The sequence below is a fragment of the Gallus gallus genome, chromosome 15, assembly GCF_016699485.2.
Source record: "Gallus gallus isolate bGalGal1 chromosome 15, bGalGal1.mat.broiler.GRCg7b, whole genome shotgun sequence".
NCBI lineage: Eukaryota > Metazoa > Chordata > Aves > Galliformes > Phasianidae > Gallus > Gallus gallus.
The window spans coordinates 1,897,980-1,923,520 of NC_052546.1; the positions used below are offsets into that span (position 1 = coordinate 1,897,980).

The window sequence follows — 25,541 nt, forward strand, 5'->3', positions numbered from 1 at the left end:
GCGAGGCTGCCGCTGTCACTTCCCCACTCGCTCACCCTCCCCATCAGACACTGATAGCACGCCTGTCACAGCCGCAGCGCTGCCGGAGTCAGGGATGACAAATCGCAGGGAAGACGTGTCAACACAATCAACTGGCCTGAAGACAGACAGCTGGTGCGCGAATTCCACCGCAGACAATATCGCCTGTGAAATCACTCCAAGGCATTTTTAGCAATCGCGAGCTCTCAACAACAGCTCTGACTGCTAAAAATAGCCTGCCGAAGGCTTGCTCCAGCATTAACAGCAGCGCTGGCTAAATTTGAGTCATGACCCCACTCGGTGACATATAAGCAAAACAAGCACAAGCCTCAAAGCAGCAGCAGCCATACACGCTTAGAGCTCCGGCAGTGCTAATGCACCTATATTACAAAGCTTTCTCCACAGCATTAATGTCGGTTACCACAGTATTCCCCTGAAGCGCTCCACCTGGAGCCAGGCAGCCGAGAAGCGAAGGCTCAGATAACTCATCAGTACAAATACACATCCGTGTGCTTCAATACAAACCTTCCTCTCCGCGAACAAAAGGGACCAATGCATCAAAGGTGCTAAACGTCTCCATCTCTCACATTTCAAAAGCTCCTACTGAGCATCCATCAGCTCACAGAATGGAACTGCAGCAGCCCAGAAAATAGAGCAAACCCGGCTTCCCTGGTGGTTTTGACTCTCGAAAAGTAGCACGACAGAAAGAGATCCACTTCCCCTCGGCGTACAACCAACCACAGGAATGCACTTTCCCCAGCGAGAGCAGCAGCAGCACCTGCAACTTTCAGCTGCTCTGAGATCTCTGAGAGCAAAGCAGAAAACCAGGGAGGGCGCGAGGCACTCTCACATTCAGCCACCAAGCACTGGCTGTTCAAGAGTAAACAGCAACAGAATTCATCTCCAGAGCATTTTCATTTATTTATTTATTTTATTTTTAAAAGAAAAATATGCCAGCTCCGAACTCTTCATTGCAGGTGTGCTACCGAAGCAACACAGAGCACCAGACCTGTCTGAATCAATCCCAGACTGGAGCATGGCCTCTTGTTTAAAAAGGTTCAATTTGGAGATATCAAGAGATGGAGTCATCACAATCCACGATAAACTGCTCCGGTGGTTAATTATTCATCCTGGTCAAGTTCTGTACCTTATCTCTAGCTCAAACATATCGCTGCTGCGGCCTCCCAGCCGCTGGATCTAGTTACAGGTTTGACTGCCAGAAGGAAGAGCCCTCCCTTATCACCTTTCTCTCCCCTACGCAGGCTGCTATAAATCGTAACCATGCCATCCCTCCACCTCCTCTGATAAAGCAGACAGAGCTCCGGAAGCCCTTCCCTGCGAGACCAATTTTCCCCTCCTCCACCAATCCTCACGACACTTTTCTCCAATCTACCAGACTCCCTGACCAGCAGGCACCAGGGTTTGGCACCCGACTTACACTCGTGCCAATGCCAAACGCAGGGCTGTCACAGCCTTAGTCCTGCAGAGCATTTCCTTTGCTGCGTGTTCAAGGATTGCACACAAAGTCTCGGGCACAGCGAGGCTCCCATGCACATGGCTACCTATCTTGACTCCCACGCCCCTTTCAGGGTAAAGGCCCTTTTCTCAGGGCACAGCTATCCCTCTGCCATCTCCTCCTTGCACACGAAGGGCCCTCACTTTGTGCCTAGCGCAGGGCGCTTTATTGCATCAGAACATACCGTCCATGAAGCAATCCCAGCCACTCCACTTCTGTTCCTTATCTTGCACTCCACCTAATCTGTGTGTTATCTGAGGACTTTGAGTAATGGTTTTATTTTTTTTCCCCTGGGTCACTGATTAAAAGAAGTTAAATAGTGCTGTGCCAAGGACCCAGTACAAACATACCTCCTGAAAGCTGGTTCTTTCTTGCCTGCCCTATTTTGAAACCTTCCATCCAGATAGCTTAGAATTCAGTTCTCAGGCTGCTTCTATTAAATATCTGCATGAGCAAAATAAGAAAGCTGGGACAAAACCACTCGACTTCAAAATACATTGAATCAAATATCTGGGGCTTTCACAGCTGACTGCAGGAGATCTCAGAAAAATACAGCTACCAACTACCACGCCATTAGCAAATAGCTTCGAGCTCATTTTAAGTGTCCAAGGGCCCGCATGCGGCCACCTGCTTTGCTGCAGAGACTTTCCAGGCAGGGAGGGAGAGTTCCAGCCCCAGGAGGAGCTCCACCAGCATACCTTGTTGCAGACTTCTCCAGACCAGAGCCAGGGCTGTGCCTATGAAGCTCAGAGCAGCTGGTCCTCTTAGTTCTTCTCAGTGGGGTCCCCTAATCCTAACGTGACAGAATAACTTCCATCTCCTCCTGCTGATCCGCAGTCTCTCAGAAAAGCCACAGCCAACACTGTTTCTACAAGCCCTGCCACAGACACATCCCAAAGAACGAGGAAAGGGATGCAGGGAGCTTTCTGAAGAAAAACCCAATAGCTGAATGCACACAGCTGAGCCCCCCGGGCCCTGCCCTCAGCATCTGCCCTCTGAGATGAGGACCTGCCTCTACCCCACTAGCACACAGCGCGCTGCTCGCAGGCCCACCAAACACTTCCATGCTGAGGGCACTGTCTGTCTCTCAGATTGCTGCCAGCCCCCAATCAAAGCAAGCCTTGCTCTTTTAAGAAGTGCTCCTGATGGTATAAAATCACATGCAGCTTAATCTTCAAAATAACACTGATCTTGAGCCACTCCAAGCCTAAGACCTGGAAACCACATACCCTAAATGCTGCTCAGGGGTCTGAACAGCCAGTGTGAGCAAGACAGCGGAGCAGAATGTGGTTTTGCTGCCAAAGTGCACTATAAAGAAAGATGCATGTTTTCTGTGGTACTGTGACCTTTTTAAAGGGACTTCTGGTCTGCTGTAAGGTCTCACCTCCCCACAAAGACAGGGATGAGTCAGAAGCAAGGCATGCCCTTCCTTGTCCTTTGTCTGAGGGCCACTTTCCTTCCTGTCCCAAACCAATGCCCTCAGCTAGGGCCCCACAATGCTTACAGTTAATAACCCCATTTCAACACGTTTGTATCATCATATGTAAAAACCAACCTGATACAGATTCCAGCTGAGAAATGTTGTGCCTTTGATGTAAGAAGTACCACATCATCCACTTCACATTAAAATAACATAAATGGATCAATGGCACCAATGAAAACAAAAGCAACTCCACCTACAAAACAGCAGGAACGTGTCTGACTGCTTGTCAGCGCAGGGATCCTGTACTAAGGACGGAAGCAAAGGCATACAGTTTAAGCTGAAGGACCATTTATCATAAGCTGGATAACAGTTTTCTCTAATTGCCTTAAACTCAGAAAAATTAAACCCCTACTTAGATTCCCCCTCCCACTTCCCCAGACTTTATGAAAGCAGTGCTGGCTGAACTTCCCAGGGCAGCCCCGGGGATTTCTCATGAGAACAGCACAAAAAAGCTGCCGGCAGACCCATGCAGAGGTGTAGGAAACCAATAGGAGACGGCAGTTTCATGGGCACACTGCAGACTGCCCAGCAGAGAGAGCCGAACAGCACCCATCCCCAGCACCCAGCGCACCCCGGGGTCGAGGTGGCGTTTGCTTTTCTCTGCCTTTGGCAGGAGCAGCTCAGCATAAGCCAGCTGGCTGCGAGCTCTACAACATTCAGCCCCGAAATGTCGGCAGCCCTCTCCTGTCAGTCCCACACAGCTCCACAATTGTTCTTCTTTTCTCCACTGCTTCTGTCTGGGAACACCAAGTAAAGCAGTAGGCAAATCTGGCTCAGTGGCTTTGGAGTCACAGGAACTGACAGGCACCTGCTCCTGCCTGACAGTGCAGCCACGGGGCCTTCCAGCAGTGCTCCCGAGCAGGCAGGCGCTCTCCTTTTCCCTTCAGCTCCAGCAAAGGTTTGGCTTAAGCACTCCTGCAGCAGTGATTTGACTCATCCCTGCAAAAGGCGTTTTTCAGTATCTTCATAAGACAACTAGTCATAAAAGCGATATGAGCTGTCCTGATGCTTGCCCATGTTTTTAGCCACGAGTGCAAAGCCTTTATCGCGTCTAGCAAAAGTTAGCAAGTCAAATGCAACTTAGATGCTTAAGACTGTACAGACTTCTGCCAGACAAGACGCCAAAGCATCAAATCACTTTAAGTGGAGGCACATTCTCTCCCATAGCCGTTTCATACTTCAAGGCAAACAATAAACGTGCTTCTCTTCCCTGCTGCCTCTGCCCAGGTATCTCCCTGGAACTCTGCTGGAATACGGACTACTGTTACTGCATCATTTTCAAAGAGTCTCCCTTTCATCTGCATCACCAAGATTTCCTGCTCCCCTCGCTGCCTCCAAGCCCTCTCACCTTGTACCACTTATTCCATTAGTACCTACACAATAAATCTGAAAATACACTGTGCAGTGGAGGCAGCACCATTATACACATGCCATGGGGAATAGCCATGAATAGAAAATTTGCTCTGAAGAAAAGCAAGGGGAAAGAATAGCAAAAGCATACCAAGTACAGCTCAGCCAAGAAATACAATCTTTCCAAATTTCAGAAGAGAACTGGAATGGCCATAAATACCTAGCTAATTAGGGCTTTAATGGGATCTGGGCTCCTCACCCCTTTAAACTACTAAAAAAATCTCCGAAAGTCAATAGTGCCAACATCTTCAAGAATTTTGTATTTGCTCTGCTTATACAAACCTCAGACATTCTTACAATCATCCATTCCCTTCGCTCATAAATATTTATCTAGTTGGAGCCAAGTGCATAAATGAACCTTCCATCCCGCTTATGGCTGCTCTCCCTTTAATCCTTAATCCCTCTGCACTATCTTTCTTGTCTCTAACCTGCAGAGGACTCTGACTGTTTGCATTTAATTCTTCTTACACATGCCCTGGAGCACAAATGGCTTGTCAGGTTAAAGATAAAGCAAACATGTATGGCCACCAGTAGAGTAACCAGCCTTTCAGATAGCAGAGCACCTGCAGCCAAGGCAGGCTGGCTAATGGAGGAACCAGTAAGTGATTTCGCTGGGATCTCCACACCCAGCAAAGCCAGGGACTTTTCTAGGACAAACTTCTTGTCCCCTATTCATACACAGTAACTCTGAAGATGGTTCCGTTCTCCTCTTTGTAATCAAATGCAGCAACTTCAGCATAGCCAGAGATGAGAGATTATATCTCAGCTGCATCTGGAACAAGATTGCTAACAGGTGAAGTACGATACCTGATCCAAAGGGGTTGGCAATGCGAGACTTGAAGTCATCACGACAGAAGGACCCAGAAAGTCAGAAGGAAGCAGCACTTTCTTCAGTAAAAAGCTCCTATCTCCCTCTTGTTACTGCTGAGGACTTCAAGACTTCCCACCTTCTATCTCTGAAAAACCTTCCCTTCATTTGAAGCAGTGAATTCTGCCAGCAGGAGCTGCTGCTGGGGAACCAGAACGCCCACTGCCCAAAGCAGCTTGCTGCTGCCAGCCAGGAGTGGCCACGTCCCTGCTTCTGGGACTTAGAGATCACGGATTTTCTTAATGGGTGTTTCTTTCTGTTCTTTCCAATCAATGTGTTATTGCTGTTTCTTAAGAACAGAAAAAATTAAGGTTTTGGAAAATGTATCTAAGCATGCAACTGCATCATCTGGCAGATGAGGCATCTAACTGCCAGGATAACATTACATAAATCACTGCAATGAGCCTGTCCAAGCACAATGTTTCCATCCTACCTCTACCCTGAAATGTCAGATTGCTGAAAAACCTATCTGATTTTGACACGACTTGGAAAATATTTATCCTCACTTCTTTCTAAAATCCTCCCTCAAATTCCAACCCCACCCCCATTTTGGCCACAACAGTAACAAAACAAAACAGAAAGGGGGAAGAGAGCAATCAAAAGAGAATAAGTGGAACCTCTCAAACTGCAGCAGATCCTGGCACCAAATAGTTTGGATGGACAACTGTGCCGTATTTGCAAACAATGTCCCCACGATCACATGAGAGCTCTCAAATGGAGATTTGGAGTAAATGTATGCTGTTGATTCTTTGATGCAATTAACATTGTTTGTCTCAGCATCAGTAAAAACAGGCTTTTGCCTGCTAGCAAAATTTTTGGCTATGCACACCACTGTTTACTTGAATGAAAGGCTAAAGAGCTAACTGAAGCTGTTTTCATTGCAAAAATAGCACAGAGGAGCATCAGGTCAGGAGCAAACCTTGCTAGCTGCTACTGCATCCAAAGCACATCCCTAAAAAAAGCAGGGGGAAAGCCCTCAGAAAACCAAACCTGGCCTGTTTGCTTCCACCATTTCTCAAACTTTCCACCAAGTGCACCGCTGCCATCCCAATTCTACTTTAAAAAGTCTTTTTTAAAGCCTTATGAAAATGCATCAGTGCATCTGCATCCATTATCCTACAGTTACGTGACTGCTTGAAAACCTTAGCCCAGAATAAAGAAATGCTTGAAAATACCTCATTTTGGCACACGTGCTTCATGCTGTTTTGGCTGCTATGGGAAGATTAAGCTGTGATCACCTGCTAGCAGGTAGAGAAAGGTGATGCACGACTCCGATCTGACAGATCCATGTGGCCGCAGGAGGGGGTATATACTGCTCTGACAGCTGAACAAATGCACTGCATGCTGCTAGAGCTGACCCAAATACTCTAGCGTTTGGGGGAAGACCTAGCGTGGGAGACAGCCCGGATCAATAGGGAGAACCCCAGGTTTATTCACAGCAGCAGGACCTTGCACAGAAGAGAGATTCTGACAGTTCGCGACTGCAGAAAGAGTAATACCCGTAAGACTGGTTTGTTGGGATTTTGGAAGCAGCCTTTCTTCTTTTTCAACACAATATTTAAAGTTACCCGTAACAACTTCAGAAAATGGAGGAGTAGCCAAACCCCATAATAATCCCTGACCTCACACGATTTAGCAGCTGCTAAATCGTCCAATATTCTCAAGCAGGGTGAGCACAAAGCACGAGCTGTGCTCCATCCCTCACGCCCCGGCTGGCAGCCTGCACAGCGTGCCAAGTTCAGACACGCTCTCAAGAACTACAGAGAAAGTGGTTTTCTTTCTTGGTTTGTTTGTTTGCCCGGTTCTTTTCCAGATAGAGGCACTTTTGGAAAACACACCTGCAATGACCCACCGAGCATCCTCTCACTGGCACTTCATTCTGGGCAGAATCAACCTGAGCACCCGCTGGGTCACAGCACAACGCGCCCACTGCTTTCACCGCTCTCCCGGAGTGCCTATTGAAACTTCCCAAAGCAGAGCACACAAAGGTCCCAAGACACCGCCTGCCCACAGGAGCAGCCAGTCCTCACATGTTTAAGCACCGCGCTTTCCACTCCGTGCCTCCACCAGCTGCTTTCATTTAGATGCAGGTCACATTCACACACACTGGAAAGCATTGCAAACGCGTACAAATTGCTAACGTGGGAACTCGGGTCCTTGAAGCTCACGCACCGCGCCCAATGGGCAGTCCATCATTTCTCCATTCAGCCTTTAAATACTAACACTGGTATTAACAAACAGACACCTTCCGTTTCTTTAGTACAGGTTCCTGATGCCTAGAATAACTTGGCTACAGATTTTATTTGTTTTGGACAGATCGACAAAACCATTAAGTGGCCATAAACTACAAAAGTTCAGTGGTCTGAGACATGAATTTTCTTGTCAACCCACCCATCATCCTTAACGCAACGCCTGCAGCAGTGCAGGAGTGGGGGAAGGAAACACAGGGGAGAGCATCGCTCGGAATTGGTTTCCAGTGGTGGATCAGGGAGAGCACAGGCAGCAGCAGAGAAACATATGTTTGAACCCAAGCCAAAAATCTGGCTTCCTTAAGAAGTGTAGGATGACAAGCCTCTTGTAGCAATAATAGTAGGCTGGAAAGTGGGGGTGGAAAAATTCCCTCTGCTCATGCAGAAGGCAAATTCTCTAATATCTACCTACCAGCATTTAATTTGGAACAGCTGGCATTTGGAGAAAGCCACCAAGATGACCCACTGAAGACAGCAACGGGCTCAACACTGCTTTGTGCTGCGATAGCATCGTCTGCTCACGCACCACTGCTGACATGCTTTGGAAAATGGCAACTAATGCCTCGGTGTCAAAAGCATAAAGCACTTTGCAGGACACACACCTACACATTACTTGGCTGGGAGCTGAAAAAATCTCTGTGCCTTTGCTATCTTACATTAACATTTCCTTGGAACTGGGCATGTGAAAATTGATGGTAAGCAAAAGTTAATTACAGTGTTTATGTCAAAAAGCAAAAGGGGCAGAAAGATGACTTTTAATTTGGGTCTTCACTAAGCTCAGCTTCTTCTAACAACAGAGAATCCCAGAGAATAGCATTTCTCCTATCAGCAGGACTGACAAGCTGTTCTGCTCTAGCTGCTGTTCACAGCAGATAATAGCACAAGCCTAGTGCTGAAAATATTGCTATGATAGCAGTCCCTCTGTTGCCACCCACAGAAACTCTGCGAGCACCTTAGCTCTAGAAATCAGCACAGAGAGAGAACCCAAAATATCCCAGGCAAACAGCTACAAAACAAAGCACAGAAGAACACCACACATGAAATTCTGATGTTTCATATAGCAGAAATAGCAACTCCCCATTTACAGAGGGCCTACACCACCTCCAAGGAAGAGTCCCCAGTCACTAGACCTGCTGAAGGCCAGTGCTTCGCTCTGCTTCTGTATGCCATCCTCCTTGAAACAGATCACGCCGATTAACTGTCTTGTGCCATTTGATGAAAAGCTACTCCAGAAACTGGCTTGTGTAGCTGCTCATACAGCAGCAGATGACATATTCGTGGAATACAAGTGAGCAGAAAGACATCTGCTTGCTTGATTTCAGTAGGTACAAACGTACAAACGGCTTATTCTGCAGGACACGCTTGCTTTCTCTGTGTGAGCGTGCGCTGCCGGAGCTGGCGGCCCGTCTCAGCTGGCTGCATCCAATCCCTCTCCTCTTTGCATATCAAAGGGTGAATGAGGAGGATTGCAGCTATGTACAGGGGCTGCTGCCCAAGGGTTCTAAGATGCTCCTTTGCACCTGCACACAGTTTATAAGCTTCAGCTCAGCCACCATAACTGAATACGAATATTTTCTTTTTTTTTTTTAGCTGCTCACCGACTTTTGTTCCATTCCCACATTCACCAAGCACGGCAAGAGATTTCAGAGCAAAAAAGTCACATTTCTTTTTTTAAGATAAATTAGTGGATTACAGCCACTCCTCCAGTACAGCATTCAGCTACAGCTGTTGAGGATTGGTGTCCCACAGACACAAGGCAGCCCTGCAGGCACGGGGCATAGCACTGCTCTGCGCACAGAGGGCTCAGTGTGGTGGGGCTGGCTCAGCTGCTGGGAGGGCCCCACTGCCTGTGGTCAGCATGACCTGCCTCAAGTAGGAAGATGTGCTTTGCTGGAGAGGAACAAGGCTGCAGCCCTATCACCGCACACTGCTGTTATGTGCTGGCTCAAGAGCGAGCGGCGCCAACGGCTTCTACTGCTCAGGCTCACCGGAGAGGTCCTGTTTTCACGTCAGCACTCATGGAAGCAAACTAGCAAGTAAGGAGAGAGGCAGGATTGGTATTATTTCTAGGCTGCAAAGCTTCCTGTGAAGTGTCAGCAGTTGCTTTTCCAGGTTAAAACAAAAAGCAATGGAAAAAAGGAAAGTCTAAGCATGTTTCTGCTTGGTCTTGGTGAGAATATGTGCAAAATGAGACCAAAGCTAAGTCTGACACTGGCATTTCTCTATCTAAAAGGCTGACAAGATTGAAGCCAAAAAATTAAGTCTTCATGAAGATGCTGTTCCCAAACTTACCAATTCCCACTACTTCTCAAATAACAGCAGCTTTGATAAAGAGAATGCTATTCTACGTTCCTCATAGAAACAGCTGCTGCCAAGAATTGAAGGAAACCTTCTCTCTTAAACTCTCCAGGTTCTTCACTGTTTGTCCAAGACCTGAAGGGTCTGCAAACAAAACGTGGCTGAGTGGTAAGACAGATACACTATATTGGAAGGGTTTTTTGTTTAGTTTTTCCTGACAAGAAGGAAATAGCTCTGGGCCCAACATCCACATCAGCTGCTTCTTGGAGTCCACCTGCCCGAGATACTGCAAGGCAAAGCTAATTTACTCCTGTTCTGGTATGTTCTTATCCTTAGACACAAGTATTTCATCTCAATCTCAGCTTGCAAAGATAATGTGCATGCTCTACTGCTGAATAATCCATGGGCTTCAGCATCCCTAAATACACAGGGAGAAGATGTATTACCCATTAGGGTAAAATAATATACACAAGCCCCTAAATACACATGTACACTGTAATACATGTTTTAAATAGTTTGAGTGTGAATTTAAATGATAACACACATGCTAAAAAGTTTCAAAAGACATCTTTCCAAGGAGCCATTACCCCTGTGTAAATAATCATTTAAAATAAATTCTCTGAACTCCCACAAAGGGCTCTTCTTTAGTCAACAGAAAAGGAATAGAGGAAATAATGCACATATAAGAACGAAATGGCATTAAGGGTTTGGCTACAAATCCTAACAAAAGTACTTGCGTAAGTGGGGATTGTTTAGCTCCTAACGCGGACTATTTCATGTTCCTTTGCTTTTGTCCAGACATTTTGCAAAAAGAAAAATAACCCGCTGGATTAATAAACTAATGAGTCACCATCTTTGCAAACTGTAGCATCTCACCACTTTATGATACATCCGCTGCTCTACAGCACGCACAAACTTGATTTTCTTAATCAACTTTCCACCTTGCCAGCCGTGGCAATGACCCCAGGTCCAGATGGAAAGGGCTGCGACCCAAGTGGGAGGGCACGGCCCCACCAGCACCCATAAGTGCTGCGGCCAAGCGGGCTGGGAAGGCACACCGTCAGGGAGACCAGGCTGGGGAGGCTGAGACAGCTCAGTGGAACAGCCAGGCCTTAAACACACATGATCAGGTTTTACAGCTTTTTAAACTTTGATTTTCAACAAAGTGAAAATGAAAAGCAAACATGCTCTTAACTCTTCCCAGCAAGTCTGTGTTTGAAGGCATAAGGCACAAATACGTGACATTGAGTTTGCCTTTATGACAAAGTCATTGCTATGCACCAAACACAGGCAGGAAAGGGAAAATCCACTTTCATTCACTCTGCAGCAAGTAGCTACAATTGTTTACATCCCAGGGACTGACAGACAGAGGGGCACAACTCCCAGATAAGCAGCTTTGCCTGGGCAGCACGCTCCCTTTTGCTGCTTTGTGTATCAGCATGTACCAAGCCCTTTTCTCCTGACCCGGCTGTCTCCCACACAGCCCTTTCCCCGTTCTTCCAAACGTACAAGAGAAATAACCAGGTTTCCCCCTCTGTGGGACAGAGGTGAATGCAAACAGCACTGCAGGGAATGCAGCAGCCGGAGCTGCTACCACGATCCTGCTCCTCGGAATGCCTGTGGGATTCAGAGCTGAGGTCTGGTGCCGGGACCCTAAGCATTAGAGCTGTCACCTGCCTGCACACGTGCAGCATGAGCTGCCAAAAGCTGAAGCTTGAAACTGCTTTGCTTCACTTCCTGGTTGCTTTTGTCAGTTCTGCCTTTTGAGGAGGCTGAAGTAGAATAAAAACAAGAAAAACACTTAGCAGCTGGTAAACCTTCCTCCATGTGAAGCTGCAAAGTGAAGGCACAAGCTCTTCATCTACAGCCATCCCTGTCACAACCGGTGCTCTAACCCCGCAGTTGGCACGGGCCGCTGCCCCGCTGTGCCTGGCAGCCCCACTCGCTTCCAGCAGCCCCCCCTCCCTCCTTGCTCTGAAGCTGACCCGACATCCATCCTCAGCCAGGGGAGGCCTTGTATTCTCAGAATGTAATGTTAAAAAAAAAAAAAAAAAAGCATCAAACCCTACACACCCAAAAACCCGGGGAATGTGCAGTGCGGCAATAGGAAAAACTGAGGCATTGCATCTGCTCTGCAAATGATTTTCCGCGTGACATTTCCCTGCCCCTCCCCGAGGAGTCCCACTGTGCTGGCTGCCAGCAGGCCTGTGGGGAAGCCAGGAACCCCCCTCCCGAGGACCTGGTCCCCCCGGCACTGCTACACGGCCGTGACAGCCGAATGGGCTCCCGTGCCCCCTGACACGAGAACAGAGAAACCCTTTACTTATAAAAAGCACATATTTACAGCCCTAAGCAAACTCTTAAACAGAATATATTCGCCCACAGGGTGCTGCTAGGAGGCACAAGGAAGCCATTTTAAGAGCTCTTGATGCCGGAATGCAGCTGTACCAAAGGTGAGCTCAGGGTTTAGATTAAACAAGCTGCCGCTCCACTCCTCGCTCCTGACAGCTTGGCCCAAAACAGTCCCGGCAGTTCTCCTGAGCCAAGCTCCTTTACTTGATGACTTGACTTCCCCTATACCTTAATACAGCCCTTCAGTTCACGTTTCTGCAGCTGGATCTGAAGAACAGTCACCTGAAGGCATCCAGCAGATGACAGCAGTCCCATCAGAGGGGAGCACAATCTCATAACTAAGGACACTGCGGAATGCCGTATGGCCGCTTCTGGTCACCAGCCTTCATTAAGTGACAACTCCAGCCTGCAGCCCTTCAGCTACAGCGTGAGTCCTGCTGGAACTCAGTGGAAGCACCTCTTACACACGGGGAACAATGACTCAAAGGATAAAACCAGAACTGCCAACTGCTTGCTGTGTTTTAAAACAAAGACAACTTTTAATCGTGACACACTTCTGTTGCGCAAAGCTCAAGAGTCAGTTTCTGTGTCCAGAACTGGTGAGCTGATAACGTTAACAAATCATACACTGGGAAGAACTCACAGCCTGGGAGAGAAGCTGTGATGCTCACATTTTCCACAAGGGCAGGAATTTGCCATTTTCCCTCTCCAACAATCTTCACTTCTTCGGCATGTGGAAAAGTCTGGCTCCATACCCTACTGTCAGCACCAAGAATTCACCTGCTGGTTTTGCTTTCTTATAGCAAACGTTTCAGTGAACACTTTTCTCTCCTGAGATGGAAAACACAAACTCTCTTAACTCTCTTGATTAAAACCGTGTCTTGTGCTGCTTCTCTTTATCCTTAGAGTAAGAGATATTTTTCAGCAGAGCAAACAGACAAGATTTAGTAGAATACAATTTCCTTTGGTTTAGTGCTCCATTAGTTTTATTTATGTTCAAAGATTTTGCTTTCATCCATTTGGTATTAGGATGAGAGATGTATCAGGAGAAAGAAACACAATGGTACTTTGAAGCAAGGCACTGGGCAGAACAGGAGCAGGAGATGTCTGAGCCACCTTAAGCCATCAGACATTAACACAATGAAGTTTTGATAGGTAGCAATTACAGCTGATAGATGGACTAAGCATTAGTCAGAGGTCTACTGCAACCATACATTTAGCATCATGCCTTTATGTTCCTTACTGCAGATGCATATGCAAGCTGTCATTACTTAAGAGGGTAAAAACACCATCCTTTTCAGTGGTTTATTTTGGATTTTCTACTTGGAGACTACTAGACATGTAGCATATAGAGGTGCACAGCACCCTGCCCAAACCTCCTGCTTCCTCTCCCATACGCTGTTTGTCACCCAATGGATCTGCCTGTCACCAAAAAATTAACTTCCTCTTTCTGTAGAGTAGAAGTAGACAAAAGCTTCAACAGATGGAAAGAGGTGATCAGGACTAAGCACGTATGTTAATGCTCCTACAAAAAGCTAGAGCTAGTTATCAACCTGAACTGTCAGATTTTTATTCAGAGATTTTTTTTTTTAATTATCTGAATAATTAATTCATTTTAACCCGAAAAATGCATCCTTTTCTTTCTTGCACTCAGGACTGACTGAACAAGGAAGTTGGCAGTCCCTTGGCACGAGGTTCAGGTTGCCAAGTGAATACCCAGCCCTGCCTTCCTGCCTCCCGGGCCGCCTTGCCTGCAGCGCTGGCGGAAGTTGGCTCAGCAGGCAGCTCCCTGCCAGGCCTGCAGGACGGACAGGCCAGGGGCTGTGAGCACTGCACTGCTATTCCTGGCTTGGCTGCAAAATCCCAGACCCAACGGTGCCTCGGGTTCTTGTTGGTAGAACAGTCAGCTTTTTCTTCCTCTGCTCTCCTTCCGCTAAAGAACAGGAAGGAGGAACACACAAAAGGGGGTCCGGTGCTTAAGCACTACAGATAAAATGGTGCGGGAAGGCTGAAGAACAGATGTGCAACCTAAGATACACATGAGCACAGTAATCACTGGAAAATGTTTGCACACAAACACTTGCTGAAGAAAACGAAAGTGCCTTTTCTACTCAGCTGCAGAAGTGACCAGTTTCCCCTCATTTCTCTCTTGAAGTGCTGTTTTGATTACTTACCTGCACCTCATCCAGCAAAGCAATAAGTTCTCTCATCTGAGGGAACTGTAATGGTAACACCTTGCCAGAACCTCATGGCTATGAAGCAGCTTGAAGTCAGTACACAGGACACTGCTGGGTTAATGTGCAGCCAGACACTTTTTCCCTCTGCTATACAGAAGACAAGTCATGCTTTCCCAGCTGTTGGGTTTTTTTTTTGTTTTTTTTTTTTTTCCTTTGTTCTGTTTCTCTTTAAGGCAGCATCCTTGACAGCATGAATCAGATGGAAGAAGAAGAAAAAGCAAAGCACCTAGCTACAAGAAATGAATGATGATAGAGACCCAGCGAAAGCTTTTTCTAATGACAAGATATTACTGCACAGGTTAATGAAAACCAAATACCAATTTAACATGATAACCTTTGAGCAAATTGAGTTCAACTAATCAAGAGCCCTCCAAAAGGGTATTTTGAACTAAGAGAAAAGACTGGAAAAATCATTTACATAAGATGGCTGGTAATGGTGCATTTAATGGCACTGGTGATAGAGAATTAGAAGGAAACGGACACGCCGTGTGCAACCTGTTCACTAAGGCACTTCAATAGGACATCTCCATAGAGGCAGATTCTCCCACCGGTACTCAAGCCAAGTCCCCATAACAAGCAGGGTGGCATCAGGCTCTCCCTCAGGACACTTCCCACAGGATTCTAAGCAGAAGTAACGTGTAAGGTTTGTCCCCTCCCTCCAGCCCTTACCCCCAGCACATCCCTGTGTTCCACGGCTGCCCCCATCCCCAGAAGGTTCCTGACAAATCTCACTGCTCCCCAGTGGGCACATACACACCCCTGCTGATCCTCACTCCCCTTTCGCACTGTGGCAACTGCCAGCAACAAGCCCTGTTTGTCAAACACAACAGCACCGAGTTACAGAGTTGGGAACGCGGCCAGCATCCCCCAACCAGCCCGTCTCAATGAATGCAAGATGTTAAAATTACAATAAAGTCTGGGTGCACCATCTTCAGGAAATAGGTTTTAGAAGAACACTGAGCACTGCAATATATTAGCCCTGGTATTATCAGGTAATGCAGCCCTGATAGCAGTGTTTTGGGGGAGCACTGAACAGGGAGTTTTCTGATCTACAGTGCATAGCTGCTGAGTGCTGCCTTTGGCAGAGCACGTCATGCTGCCAACGTGCACATGTGCTGATGCTCCCAACCCCCTACAAGTGACCTACCACACAGGGCGGCTCACCCTCTGCCAGCACAGCAGTGCCTTCTGCAAGCACTCTGGCCAGGTAGTTGCCCGATGCACAGTGAGACTGACACCTAAAGCTCTACAATTACTGGAGATAATGAATACAGGAGGCACCCGAACTGGAGCATATCGTTATGGCAGCACGAGGTCCTTATCCCACCACCACACTGCGGCTCTGCCACAGGGGCCTCTGACTGCCACCACTGCCAAGCAGGGCTGTGCTCACAGTGCTTTAAGCCTTCAGCAAATTGGATTTTTCTATTTCTAATATATCATCTGCTGACTCTCGCTGCGGAAAAGTACTGAACAATTCTAACAGTCACCTCAAGGATGCACTTGAGTGCTTTCTGAAGTTAAAGAAAGATATCCAAAAGAGAGATTTAGAATAAATAAATAAACACGCTATTCATGGTTACATTCAGCTGCTCACATCTCCTACTTGTGTTTCAATATGCCACACTGGGATTTTATGACTCAGATACCCTTCTCCTTTTCAGCTCAGACACGGTTTGGGAAGTGCAATCCTTATGGTGAGAACCCTCCCTGACCCACCCTAAGGCTTTTGGCTAACAGCTGCCCTCCAGTTCTTCCATTCTCCTCACCATCACTCATTCCTATTTCATTGTCTGAACAATAACATTTTACATCTAAAATTTTCCAGCATTGGGAACCCTTAAGTTGATTTGAACACATCCCATAGAAACATGCTACAATTTAATAAAAGACCCAAACTGTTTCGTCAAACTATACCTTGCAGTTAAGGGATTCTGTAATTAGAACATAATTACTCAACCATATAATGTGTCAAATTATGGAGAATGATTATTTGTTAAACTACAGATAAAGAGAAAAATGAATAAATCTGGAGCCACAGATAAAACCAATTAAATGGAAGTCCTTCCCTTCAGCATTCTTCTAATGCTGCGGAGATCATCTCTATCCAGCAGCCGGTTTACATGCACAATTGCTGAGATAAAACTTCTACGCTGCACACACAGCATAAATCCCAGGAGTCAATAATTCAGAACAAGAAAGGGCTGCAGAGAAGGACAGGTGGTGCTGACATCACTGTCAGCATCTTCCTTACATCACGGCATACAGGTAGGAGTGCAGTAAGGTTATGGAGAAGATGACACAAATTCCAGATTAAGCTTGAGATGCTAAGGGATTTCACCTATTACTTGAATAAGAGCCAGCATCCTTTAAAGTAGCGTTCAAAAGAAACTACCTCTCTTCAAAAAGACACGGGAAGGAGAATTTCAAAGCATGCTAACACAACATCCAAAACATACAGCAGAGAAACACAACACCCCTCTTTGTTTGGTGCACATCCTACAACCAGATCCTCTAAAATATATGGCTTTGACTCATCAGTTGGAACTTGATGATCACTGGGGTCCCTTCCAGCCCGAGCCGTTCGATGAATTCAGCCAAACCTGCCAAATAGTGCATGGAGGAACACAGCTGAGGAGAGGGCAGACAGGCAGCCCTGCTGCTTGCCTGAGGGCTGCTGCTGCAGCCAGCCCTGCAGGGCTCAGCGTGGTGCCATCCAGGAAAGCTTAGCACAAACAGTAAGGAATGATGAGAGCAAAACATTTAAAAACAGTCCCAGAGGAAGCACTTCAAATTAAAAGCCAAGCACGCTGTCTCTGGCACACGGATTAAACCATCACCTGCAAATTGTTGTTCTTTCCCAGCTCAGGGGTTTCACTCCAGAAGAGAGCCTTCCCAGCGGTACCTCTGGAATTACAGTTTGTATTGGAGTTCCTCATGCTACATCTTGATTTTTCCTTTTTTTCCCCTCGCTTTGCCTACAGTGAGTCACCAGGCTCCCTGCAAACAACCTCAGAGCTCAGCTCACCTGCTTTCCTCTGCCCCTTCATTTACACATAAGCACAGCTCCTGCTTTGATAAAACTTCAGCGGTGCGTAATGCAGCAATAAATTACAGTGACCTATAAGAACAGCCTTGTTATCCTGGAGGCATAGATAAAAGTCAAGAAGGGAAATAGGGAAGCTACACTGAGAACACCGCTAGTGATAAATTAGGGATCCGCTATCTTAATTAGTACCAATAATTACATTCTCTTTCAAGGAAACTGAGGCGTAATAGACACTAATGTCATCTTTCCCTGCACAATAATATAATATTGACTTTCTACCAAAAGAAAGCACAAGGCCTGAGCCAAGTCAGAAGATGAATTATGGCCGTATTAGAGGCCCTGAAAATACCTTTCAGGGAATATAACGCCAGAGCACACTACTCACAGTGTCACGCATTTAAATAGGAAAAAGCCCAGAGAAAAACCAAAGGACACACTGCAGAGTTCCTCCCTTCACTCACTGCCACAGGAGCACAGTCAGCAGGGCAGTGTCCAGCGCAGCGCACACCTCCAGGCCACGCGGCCCCTGCAGGGCCAGCACGCCACCACCACACTGCCAGCAGAAATCACTGCCTTTAAACCCGCTGCATTCCAGAAAAGGCTGAATTATTGCTGTTTCTTGTACTTACAGACACTGAGTAAAGACATCTGTACCTCACAAGCTCACTTAGCTGAATTCATCCATTATCTTTACGCAGAAAGCACGTCTCCACAACACGACATGTGTACATACGATCAGATAAATTACTGCTGCAACTCACATGACATTTTGATATTCCTACTAATGTGAGAAAAGCAGCCCTACGAGATAAAACAGTTAAATGTCTATTACACAACTTGTGCCATAATATACTATCAAATTCAACAGCACCAAGCGCCCCATCCAGGCTTGATTTATTGCAGCTAATTGCTAATTAGGGTTATTTTTGAAGCACTGCTGTTTGTGTTGCACCAGATTTGCACTTGGGGAGAAAACAGGATTTACAAGGTCAGAATGAAGTTTAAACATTTGTATACAGACTGCTTCACTCCGCTCGGTATTGCCGAGAGGTCTTTGCAGACTGAAGACAGCCGTATTTCCACGCGGCATTACCAAAAGCAGGCGCTCCCAACTTCGTACCGAGCAGTTATTAACACGTAAAAATTCAAAGCAGGATTCCAACGGTTACTGAGACAACTTTCTAATTAAATAATGCCAGTAATATCACGATGCTTCATGTACTACATTAAAAATTGAACACTGCCTCACTAATAATGCATCGGTCATTTGCATAATCTAAAGATGTGTGCTGCCAGCGTTAGCTCCAGCCATCACACCACGAGCCACCAGCACTCACACCTCACCCCTCCCGTTACCAAGAGAAGTATGTGAGGAATTCGGAGCTCCTCTTCCAAGCTCCTCCCTATTAAGATGCATTTAAGTACCGCTGGGAGGAGGATGATCCCCAGTACCAAAATTTGGCCATTTCTTTCAGAAATCAAGCCCCGCTGTAGACTGCACAATTCCCACTTCTAGCATCAACGCTCCCACTTCCCTAGCAGAATTCTCCCTGCTGTGTCATCCACCAGGGCAGCACGTCTGCCACGGCAGAGCTATAATGCCAACTGGGCAGGCTGGGTTTGCTGTGTTGGGCTCGTGTGCCTCTGTGATGTGCCGCAGCCAATGCAGCTGCACACATCTGTCCTGTGGCTGAGCTAGGCCGAGGCAACATATAAAGACAAGGAAAGGACTAATCCACCTGCAAGGACCAAAGTTTAACTACAGATGTTGCTTACTCCAAAAGCAGACAACAGAAGAGCTGGAAAATATAATCTCTTAAAAACACATTTTGTTTAGATTAGACTGGATGACAGGATGCTTACACACAGGCAGCACCAAATCAACCGACTGCAGCAAGGAAGAACGAAGGCTAAGCGACCTCTAATTAAGAAAACATGACGTGACTCAACTTACCAGGGCTCCTCTCTTAAGTTATTAGCTCAGTTCAGATTTATTTTCATGGTTTGCTATCACTCCTTCTAAATCTTCTCTAATCATTAGCTGTATCAGTATGAGAGCCATATGAAAGATAGCACACTGTTATTTCTAATTTCAAGAGACTGACTGCACTTGCAAATACACTGCTAGCATCATATAGTCTGGCTGTGGCTTTGTAAATCCAGTAAACTTTTTTGGCACGTTATCCCAGAGATGAAGAAAGCTAGGAGAAAACATTAGGAGTCAGTTCGGAGAGCTTGCTTTTGGTAGGGGTGAGGAAGTTCAGCCTTCCCTCCGCCCCTAGAAATACATTTGTATTTTGGCAGCATGCGGGAGGCTGAATGGAGCAGCTCCCAAAGAGAAGCACTATGGAAACAGGACAAAGATGCTTTTCCAGCCCCAAAGCATGTATACTATGGCACTGGTTCTTCCCTTAGCGTGGGTACACGGTTCCCAATTGTGCCTTAATGGAAAATATATTTGCATCAATAGAAGGCAGCTTGCAGACCAGCTGCTCCTTCCTGTTCCCTGCTTTGTTTTTAAAGGAAAGCCGCACTTCTTCCTACTCCCCCCACCAGGCTTCTCCCAGCACAAAAGGACTCCAGCACACGCCGCAGGTCAGCCCTCTTCACACCAACCAGCAGGAAGGGGAGGATGCCACAGCGGCTGCTCTCGTCCTCTGTTTTACACCACATATAACACAGCCACTTCGTTATTTTCAATAAGCGTCCCCAGCCAACAAGTGCCCTCAGAAGATCTGCAAAAGAGCAAATTAGGCCCCCACAGCGTTTACGTGCCTTGGGATCCCTCACTGCCACCCGCAAGGTGAGCTCCGCGCCCCCAGCAGCACACTGCTGATGAGAGCTGCCCGGCTCCACGTGCCCCAGGAAGCACAGAGACCACACACTGCAGACACTGCATAAAGTCTGACCTCACATCCCTCAGGGAAAAGTCACAGAGTCGTAGGGGTTGGAAGGGACCTCTGGAGGTCATCCACTGTGACTCACTGCAGTCCTGGGGGAAGTACCAGGAGGTGGCGAGAGTCAAGGAAAACCCAGCTCTGTTTGGAAATTCTGAACGAGCCCTTAAGCTCATACGCTTTTGCTGACTCCACCCTGCTATCAGGCGCTGTTTTACCACTGCAAATATTGTTCCAGAGGCAGGCTGCGGTGTTCTGCAGCATCCAGCAGCACGGGCCTTCCTATAACTACACAAACCTTCAGACCCAGAGCAGCTACTCCCAACTGCACTGACACAGGCACGCTGCTTTCATACTACACGTATGCATATTACACACAAATCTCATTTAACAGGCATCTTGGCTGCGATGTGAGCCCTTCCTTAATTTGTGTTTGCGCAGATTTGGACCAAAGATTAATATTCAAATTAACAGAAAGCTAAAGAAACAGCAGAGCTCCGGCTCTGCTCCGCGAACGCTCAAGAAGGCAAAGAGAACAAGCTGAATTCCCCCCACCAGCCAGGCACAGCTCGCAGATTCCCAATTACCAGCAGCCGTGTCAGACACACGCATTGACTCGGGCAGGGGGGAAGGGGGGGGCGCGGAGCGGAGGAATGTCCCCCATTCATCGGGCAGCCTTCCCCTCTCAGCGCAGAGTGGGCACTAATGCACGTAAATCCTCGCTTCATCAAGGGGTGAATAGCCCTTTTGTTGCAGTCTATTACAGTTATAAAGATTCTGGCCACGCTTCTCTTACCGCCACCATCCCCTGCACCCAAAAGAAAGGTAGGGCTTAGAAACGCAGCCCGGATCAGGATTCAGGACACGGCGGAGCGGGCCGGCTGCGCCGAGGGGACCCTGCCGGCCCCTAGCGGGCCGCTCGGAGCCGTGCCCGGGCAGCTGCCCGCCGGCCTGCCCCGCTGCAGATGTGCGGCTCCGGCACAATGGGCGCCCGCAGCCCTGGCTCTCCTCCACGTCCCGCTGTGTGACAGAAACAAAAGGCGAAGCTGGAAGCCCTCAGCTACAGCACAGCTCTGAATGATTTAGTGACCACGGCATCCAGACCTTGGCAGCAGCTGCTGCGTTAAAGGGACGTCACCCAAGGAGTCAGGAAACCACAGCGGCAGGCTTTTTTCGCACTACATTTGAGAAGTGCTGTTCCAAATTGAAAGGGTCCCTGCCGCATCTCGGTAAGAACCAGACACGGAGAGGAGGAGAGAACCAGACAGCAGGATGTCCTCAGGGCTGGCAGCGCAGCACCTCCAGGCCCAGGAGACCATCCAGCCCGGGTACCCTCCCTCCACGCATGGATTTCCCCGCACTCAGCAAGCACCAGGGAGCAGAACTGCCCCAGCCACGTGCTACATCCACCTTATGAGGGAAATAAAGTTCTGAGATAGAGGTAGACACAAAGGACCAGGGTACTTAAGCCCAGGGTGACATCGCAGCACCATTACAGCCAGAAGAGCTGGGCTGCTTTTTACGCAATACAGGAGCCAAAGGGATCCACGAATCTCTTCAAACCCCACAAGATATCTTCCTTCCTCTCCAAGCTGCAGAACAGCTGAGCTTTCATTACAGAACTTCTCACATGTACCAGAGAATTAATGAGCCGAGGTAGTGCAATCTCCCAAAGAAAACAGCAAGCAAGGAGTACCTTTGCTAAGCATTCAAGTCTTTCTGCCCATCACACCTTTCCCTGCTGGGTTGGGTGATGGGAACATACGCTCCGGGACCACCTTCATCCAAAGCCCCTGCAGCCCCGGCGTGCCGCCTCACCGCACCCAGCCACATGCAGCAGCGGCTTCAAGCAGAGCCAGCACAGCTCCTCTCAAAGCCCAGCCACTCCACATTGTGCTTCCACAGCCTGTGCTGCAACAGGATCCCCGTGGGCAAACAGAGGGCAAGCGATTGACCAAAGAACCACCATGTGTCTGTCTGCAAGGACAGGCAGCAACCAGCTGCATTACGTGCACCAAGAACTCAGCACAAGAAATGAACTTGTCAATTCAAGTAAGGAAAAAAGAGATTTACATGAACAGTAACTAAAGTTCAGCAAATACTCGGAATAATTCCTGTCAACAGAACACTCATTAAGACAGATAAATACTCGCTTTGCTAATCTTCCTCCTCCTCCTCCCAGCGCAGTAATTTAGCTGCCCACAGGGAGAACCACACAGGAGTCTGATAAAGAAGACAGATCAGAAAGGTGTGCTCGTTTCTGTGTGCCACAAGCAGGTAATGCAGCGCTGCCACAGCTCTGCTGGAAGGGGAAAAGTACAGTTTTACATTTCTCCGTAGAGTCTGAAAGTAATTTAAGAAGGACGTTTTAAAGCCATCCTTGACCACCTGCAGTCAAGTGGTCATTAAGAAAGTGCTGTAATCAAAGCATCCACTAACTGCTGGGAAACACTATTAATCCACTGAGCAGTGCTGCTCCATCCACTCCCCCCGCAGCCATCCCAAGCAAGGAAAACAAAGCCATGCTCACACAATTAGATTTTGAGCTCCTGGGAGAGCAGTGTGGGCAAGAGGGGGCAAGCAATGTCAGCAGTGACACTTCTGTGTCAACCCACAGGCAGCAGCAGGTCCAACGGGATGGCTCGTGTGGCACCTTTGGCCTCCTGCCCTGCTCCAGATTTTGGGTTTGCCTCCCACAAGAGCAGTGCATGAGAAGGCTCAGGTCTGCACCCAAGCTCTAGCAATTTTCAGCCTGCTAAACTGAAGTGGTCTCCTTCACTGACTTTAATAAGCAGGGAAGAGAAACGAGCAGGAGCTGTTACATGTCCTGTTAGGCCTTTCCTGCTCCGAACAGAGGGGAGGAGGAGAAGCCTTTGCAAAACATATGGTTTGAACAAGTAGGGGCAGTGAGTGCTTTGCTCCACCAGCATGCTGCTACACACAAGAAGACATCAGTGAGAGGCGGGCAGCACAGCAGCAAATCTGGTACTAGGAAACGTTGTGTAATGTCAAATACAGAGAACAAAAGAATGATTTCTTACTCCCCCAATGGAATATGTCATATCTAGCCTTATAGCGCGCTCTAAAACACAGCTGCTGCCTGCTCAACTCTAACAACATACTTGGTGGGATTGGAGTTGATTTTTTCTACCTCGCTGAAATCAAGCTCAGGTAAATCAGAGCTGCAAGCCCAGGGCTCCGGAGCACCCAGCTGCAAATCAGAAACCAGTGTGTCTTCAAACTCCTGGGGAACGGAAGAGAAGGAGCGGCAGTCACTGCGTTCATTAGGCAACAATTTGTCTTTCAGTGGTCCTGGATGTGGTGCTGACTGATTGCTTTAAGAGGGTGCTCCACTAAGCTGGAGGGGCACTGCCCCTTTGGAACAAGGCAAGAAATCAAATGCAAGGGGAAAAAACAACAAACAACCAAGAAGGCCGTGGAAGGATTCTAGGTGTATGCACAGCATAAAGAGCAATTCTTCCCCACTACAGGAAATAACATTTGTTGGAAGCCTGTGACTTCAGGTCTGGGGGAGCCAGGCAGCCCCATCCACTCTGATGCTCTCGAGAGGCAGCGCTTTCAACACAGCAGGCAGCGCTGCTCCCTGCAGCACACGGACCGCATCTCCCGCTTGTGGGAACAGCCTCGGGCTGTGCCAGGAACACTGCCGGCCCATCTGGGTCGGGGACACCGCCTGTCTGCCGCCAGCCACCGCGGCTATGTGACAAGCAACGTGGAACAGCGCAGCAATTGCTGGGATTCCTGCACAACATGGGACAAGAGACAGGTTTATCTCAGATCATTTCACAGCATTCTCTCTCTGAATTTCCTGGTTGTTTTCCAGGTCCGTTTTGTTATGCTGTAAAAGCGTTACGTGCCTATGATCGTGGTGACAAGACACACCACCATGCTGGAGCAGCTCGACACAGCAGGCTTTGCACAAACAAGCAGACAGGCGGGCATTGTTCTGTTGTCAGTACTGGAGTCCAAGGCATGGAGAAAGGAAAGTGGGCTTTTCCAGTACAGAGGCCTGGGTGCCAGGTATCCCACCTACTGCCACTGCCTACTTCTGCAAAAGGAGGTGAGCTGCTAGCTGCTCTGCATAGCATATACCCTGATCCTGATCTCCTTCATGTTTACAAGGGGATAGGTAGAATAGGCTTATTTCAGAAGGCTTTAAGCTTCTTCAATAGAAGGACCGCATCAGTTCCTGCCATACACCAGGATTTCTAGCATTTTCTAGGATCCCAGAATGACTGCAGCAACTCAAACCCAGCCTGAAACACACGCAGACACTCTCAGCTCAGCACCCACTCCCACAGCTGAAAGGAGTGAGGACTCCAAGAGGTTGAACTGTAACAGGCAAATGTATTTTTAACAAATTCTGTTTCTATAAATATTACAAAGCTTTCTGCTCTTCGGAGGCTGCTCTGCTCCCAGTGCTGCTGACATTACGGTGACATTTAAGAGGCCTTCACTTTGCCTTCCTGCCTTTCGTACGCTGGTTTTGTTCAGCAGATCAGAGAGACACACGAAGACACAAGGACTGCTTATTCAGACTGCTCACTGGCTGACCTGCTGCTCACGCAGGACTCAGGAGCACAAAGGGGCTCTCCATGTCAAGTGTGCTGGCTGCCGCTGTCTCCACTACTCTGGAATGCATATAAATGCAGAGGACACTAACCCCGAGGTGCCACCAACAAGGCACGGGGTGAAGGAACAGGGAACTGATTTCTCAAGGTGGGCTTCAGGCAGACCCAGACACCACACTACAGCACTTAGCATCTTTCAGATATTTCCTCTTCTGCACTTTTCTAGAGCTCCAGCCCAGATAACCACCCCATCCACGAGTTAGGAAACCACTCCTTCGTACCTGAATGGGTGCCAAGCAGCCAGTTGAAGTTACCAGCATATCTATAACATCAGCATCATCTTTTTAAATGTGGCAACTATTGAAATCCAGTTAAAAAAATAGAGCAGCTCCGTTATTTATCTTCAGAATTCATTTATCAGCTTACATGTTCATTTCAGTTTAAGACTACGTGTTCTCCACATCAAAACCAAAGACCACATGCACACCGATCTATTGCCTTCTGCTTATTTTCAACAGAAATTACTTGAGGTGCAGAATCCCTCTTCTCACTTAAGCAGGTGGGATGAAAAA

At 47.7% G+C, this 25,541-nt stretch overlaps 1 protein-coding gene across 35 annotated transcripts in view; it reads right to left on the minus strand.

Moving 5' to 3' along the window:
• Positions 1–25,541, minus strand: part of FBRSL1 (fibrosin like 1) — a 419,446-nt gene that overhangs the window by 322,909 nt on the left and 70,996 nt on the right. The window contains exon 1 of one of the 35 annotated variants that reach the window (XM_025155679.3): positions 544–21,335. The exons of the other annotated variants lie outside the window; for them this stretch is intronic. Within the exon in view, the coding sequence (XP_025011447.1) occupies positions 544–576 (33 nt within the window). The 5' untranslated portion in view covers positions 577–21,335. Of the gene's footprint in view, positions 1–543; positions 21,336–25,541 lie in introns of those variants that run through there. 35 annotated transcript variants of the gene reach the window in all.